The 4,792-nt window shown below is 45.2% G+C and overlaps 1 protein-coding gene across 1 annotated transcript; it reads left to right on the top strand.

Annotated features, from left to right (window-relative positions):
* LOC139588662 (probable G-protein coupled receptor 19) lies at window positions 1-1,272 on the top strand. The gene has a single exon (XM_071424275.1). It carries the CDS (start codon window positions 49-51, stop codon window positions 1,270-1,272), a length of 1,224 nt encoding a protein of 407 aa, XP_071280376.1. The 5' UTR covers window positions 1-48.
* The last annotated feature ends 3,520 nt before the right edge of the window (window positions 1,273-4,792 follow it).

Below are 4,792 nucleotides of genomic sequence, written 5' to 3'. Positions count from 1 at the left end.
TCTCTGTCTGCAGCCTGAGCAAAAGACGTAGCCGAGTTTTCTCGCAGCATGGATAACAGCAGTGGTCCTGTTCTTCTCTTTACCTTGCTCCTGATGCAGAACACGAGCAGCCCCAAAGCCTCCTCCCCTCCTGCTGGCTACGAGATGGCAGAACCTCCATTCCCAGGCACCGGCCCCAGCAGGAACCACTCTCTGGTAGAGTATGGGCTGAAGCTGGGGGAAATCGCAGCTGCCAGCGTGGTTTGGGGAGTGCTGTGGCTGATCTCTGTCATGGGAAACTTCCTGGTTTGCTTAGTGATCCACAGGAGCAGGAGGACACAGTCCACCCCCAACTATTTTGTGGCGTCCATGGCGTGTGCAGACCTGGTGAGCAGCGTGGGGAGCGCGCCCTTCCTGCTGCTGCAGCTGAGCTGCGGGCGGTGGGTGCTGGGCAGCGGGGTGTGCCGGCTGGCCAGGTACATCCAGTACCTCACGCCCGGGGTCCAGCTCTACGTGCTCCTCGCCATCAGCATGGATCGATGCTACACTCTCATCCATCCCCTCAATTTCAGAGTTTCCAGGGAGAAAGCCAAGAGAATGACTCTGGTCTCTTGGCTCTGTGGTGCTCTGTTTGCATCACCGGCCTGTTTTCTCTATGGCTCCAGCAGTGACCACCACTGCAACTTCTTCCTCCCCAGTTCTGAGCTAGGAGTCACCTCTGGTGTCTTCCACCTCTCAGCGCTGTTGCTTTTGATCCCATCACTCCTCATTATCCGCTGCTACCAGAAACTCTTCACCTACATTTGGAGAAGTGGGACTGAGGACACAGCTGGAAGGAGGACAATGAATCTTGTCTTAAGAAGAAAAGTGAAAACTGCCAAGTTGTTTTTCATCTTTGTCTTGAATTTTCTTCTGTCCTGGCTGCCTTTCTTCATGGTACAGTTGTGGCACCCACAGGAAACAGACTACAGAAAGAGCTCCTTGCTTTTCCTGGCCATCACCTGGATCGCTTTCAGTTCCTCAGCTTCTAAACCGATCCTCTTCTACATCTATGATGCAAAGTTCAGAAGAGGAATACTAGAAATTTGTTGCATGTGGAAATACCCCAGAAGCAACATCTACACCATTACCGCCAGTTCCAGGACAGCTGAAAATAATCACATTATCCCAGCCCAACCTCACCAAAGACTCACCTGTGATGCTTTTAACAGAGAAGTCAAGGAGCATGAGCATGCCAGGCCTGGTGATTCCAATCCCACAAATACATTTGCCAAGAGGGTTTCATTACTTTGAAAAGGAATGGATGAGCTGTGGAGTGCTATGTTCCCCCAGAAGAAGGAGCATCTTTCACTCTCCTGAAGCAATAAATAGGTACATATTTTAGACCAGCTTCTAGGGTATTAAAAAAAAATAAATGTTCTGTATTATTTAATGGCTTGTGTTTGATGCATTTGTTCTATTTTATTTCAGTTTTCATGTTCTGCTTTGGGGAACTCCTTTCCTGGAATCTACAAGAGTCCTTATACACTCTGTAGGGAGAAAAAGAAAAGAAAGAAATACCTCTTGTTACAATCCCTGTAAGGGATGGGCCATAGTGTAGAAATGTCTGAATCCACCCAAAGCCATCTAGGCTTCCTTCCAGTATGTCCCTGGGGATATTCCTGCACTGGGCATGTCCCTCTTGTTCAGACCCCTCTGGTCTGGTGGACAGGGTGGTGTTGGGTTAATGGCTTGACTGGATGATCTAAGGGGTCTTTTCCAACCTAAACAATTCTAGGATTCTGTCTCCTTCCAGTCTTCCTGTGCCTCCATTTCTCTTTGGGAATGACCTCCTCCTGGAAAAGTTGCAGCAGATTGTTTCAGCAGCGTTGGACTGCAAAAGGGGTTCCTGGACAAATTTCCAAGTCACAGCTTAGGACTCCTCCTCCACACAGGCCCCAGTGGAGGAGCCTCAGGTTCTGCCATCCTGGGGCCTGTTCCAGTGTGTGGCTGTGGAGCCACAGAGCCATGATTCCATTGCATGGAGCCATGGAATATCCTAGGTTGGAAGGGAGCCCTGGCCCTGCACAGACACCCCAACAATCCCACCCTGTGCATCCCTGAGAGTGTCATCCAAATGCCCCTGGAGCACTGGCAGTCTTGGGGCTGTTCCCTGGGTAGCCTTTCCCTGATATCCAACCTAAACCTCCCATGACCCAGCTCCAGCCATTCCCTCAGGTCCTGTCTCTAGTCACAGAGAGCAGAGATTGTATCTGCTCCTCTGCTTTCCCTAGGGAGGAAGCTGCAGACCCCGCTGAGGGCTTCTCTCAGTCTCCTCCAAGTCAGTTTTCTCCCTTCACAACTAAAAATACAACTTTTCAGTCACTGCATGCTATTTGTCTCCCCAAAACAGGCACAGGCTCTTTCAACAACCTCTGTAAGCAAAGCTCTGTAGATCTTTTCAGGAAAACACAAATGGATTCATCCCTGGGAACATTTTCCCCATGGAAACAAGATGGTGATGCTGTCATATGTAAATCTGGACCAGGTAGTGCTGCTTTCCTTAAATTTCAGCATTTTTTCCTGTGCCTCAGGACATGTTTGTGCAGATGTTAATTGGGTTTTTTGATAGCAATATGCTTGTGCCCCTGGCCGTGCCCATGAGTTCTGGTTTTAATCTATTTGTTTCATATTACAACAGGGATGTAATGTATTTTACCCTTTCATTGCTAATACAGCATCTCACAATGACTTCATCCACTTTAGCACAATTATTGGTCGGAATGCATTATGAATGGTAGACAGTAATTGCAACTGCTAATTGAAGTATAAACCTTGCAATTACAGATTTCCACAAGATTTTTGGTAATTTTACAAATTTTGAGGTATGGAATGTCCATCTGTTGTTAACAGCTGATGGAAAAAGGACAAGGGAAGAGATGATGGAATTTTTCGTAGGAGTGTCTGATAAATGTTCAAAGCTAAGATTAATTATTTAAATTATCTAAATCTTTGTATTCTCAAAGTTAGTTCTGAAATGAACATGTCCAGAGGTCAAAGACAGCAAGGCATGTGAGTGGGCATTTGGGCTTGAGCACCCAAAAAAATTAAATCTATCCTGAACCTGAAAATTGAGGATTTCATATCCTGAACTAAAAATTGAGTTGTTAGCAGTAGAAAGGTGCATGGACACACCTCTAGAGGGTATACATTCCTCATGCTGTACACATGGGATATAAAGTGGCACTGAATATTATATAATGCATTCATAAGTATCTCTTATAAATAATAACTGCTTTTCCAATAAAAAAAGAGTAAATATTTGCATCTTCATTTTCAGCATATGTGTCAGATGTACCCCATTTCCCTCCCCATGAGGAGTCATTGTCAAGGCAGAGAGAAACGCTGTGTATTTCCACACCCCTCTGCTCCTGTACATCCTCAGGACAGACACTTTGCCACTCAGTTTGTGCACCTGAATGCCAGATGGAGAGTGGAGTTAGTGCTCAGGGTTGGAGAACTCTTCGGTTTACAGTGGTACTGAATATAATTAGTGCATTTTACAAATACTCAACAATGCCTTAAGCCAGTCTTACTGACCTTCTGAAGTCCTGCTCTATATTCTCACTAGAACATCCTTACTTAGAAGCCACTCAGAATTTTATCTCATTTTCCACATTAGGGTAACATAAGAAGAGACCTTTTGTTGAAAGCAGGTAGTGCCAGTCCCAGAACAAGATCAGCTGCAGGTGTTACATGTTTCTTTGAGTTCATATTTCATTACTTCAGTGTGGGTCACTTGCATGTCCTGGGTTGCAGTACCAAAAGTTATTGATTTATTTTAAAATCCTCACGAAATTTTCCTAGTTTTCCTAGAAAGAAGCCAGTAAGTCACAATTATTGTTTACAAGTCAGCATTCAGTAGAGTGATCCATGTTCAGCACACTGCTGCTTTTGGTAAGTTTTACTCCAGGTGAACATCAAGTGAACATCCTCCTGCTCAGGAGGGTGCTTTTAAAGAAACATATGTGGGATGTTCTAGTTGCTAGAGCACATAGCTCTCAAGCTCACTCACTTCTTCCACAATCCTTACTTCCAAGGCAGCTTCTTTTCTACAACAAATTTTAAACAGATCTTATCACAGATACCTTTATTTAGATTTCCTGGATTCCGATAAGCTAAACACATCCCAGATTTCCAAAAGGTGGACAAAACTGAAGTGCCTCAGGTGCCAAGTGTCTTTGCTGAGCTCGTCATATCCAGCTGAATGTGTTAATTGTGGGAAGAATGTAGGATTTGCTTCTCTGCTGGAAACATCCTGGGTGACATTCTGAGCACCCAGAGCAGTGGAGTGGTACTCACCAGAGAGCCCTCCACCCTTCTGTGTGCAGGAGAGCTAAGTCAGCCTGGCTTGTTGGGATTCCTTGGAATGCAGTGGGAAGACCCTTGGCCAGCCTTTGTGCTTGTGCTTTTTAAATCTCTGCAGAACACACTAAGCCTGACTTTCTGGTCCTGCTGCACGTGTGCACTGCGTGTTACGTGCTCTGGAATCAGTGAGGGGTTTAGAACTGCCAGAGAAAGCAATAGACAGCTCTCTCAAAAAAATTACAGGAGATGGAAGTAAGAAATAAGAAAATATGCTCCACTTTGAGCATGAGGTAAATAATTTCAGAAGGGTTACTGGCTGAGGCTCCAGCTTAGCTGAGAAAGAAGGTAAAGTAGACCTGGTACATTAAGAATTTAAAGTTCAGTTTACTGCTCTTTAATATCAACTTGGTAATCAATTGAAGGTTGTATAAAAGAGCCCACAGCTGACAGAAAAGAAGCTTTGTGG

The sequence above is a fragment of the Agelaius tricolor genome, unplaced genomic scaffold (assembly GCF_023055355.1).
Source record: "Agelaius tricolor isolate 1412-34295 unplaced genomic scaffold, bAgeTri1.0.p SCAF_3, whole genome shotgun sequence".
Taxonomy (NCBI): domain Eukaryota; kingdom Metazoa; phylum Chordata; class Aves; order Passeriformes; family Icteridae; genus Agelaius; species Agelaius tricolor.
This window is presented reverse-complemented; position numbering and strand designations above follow the sequence as displayed.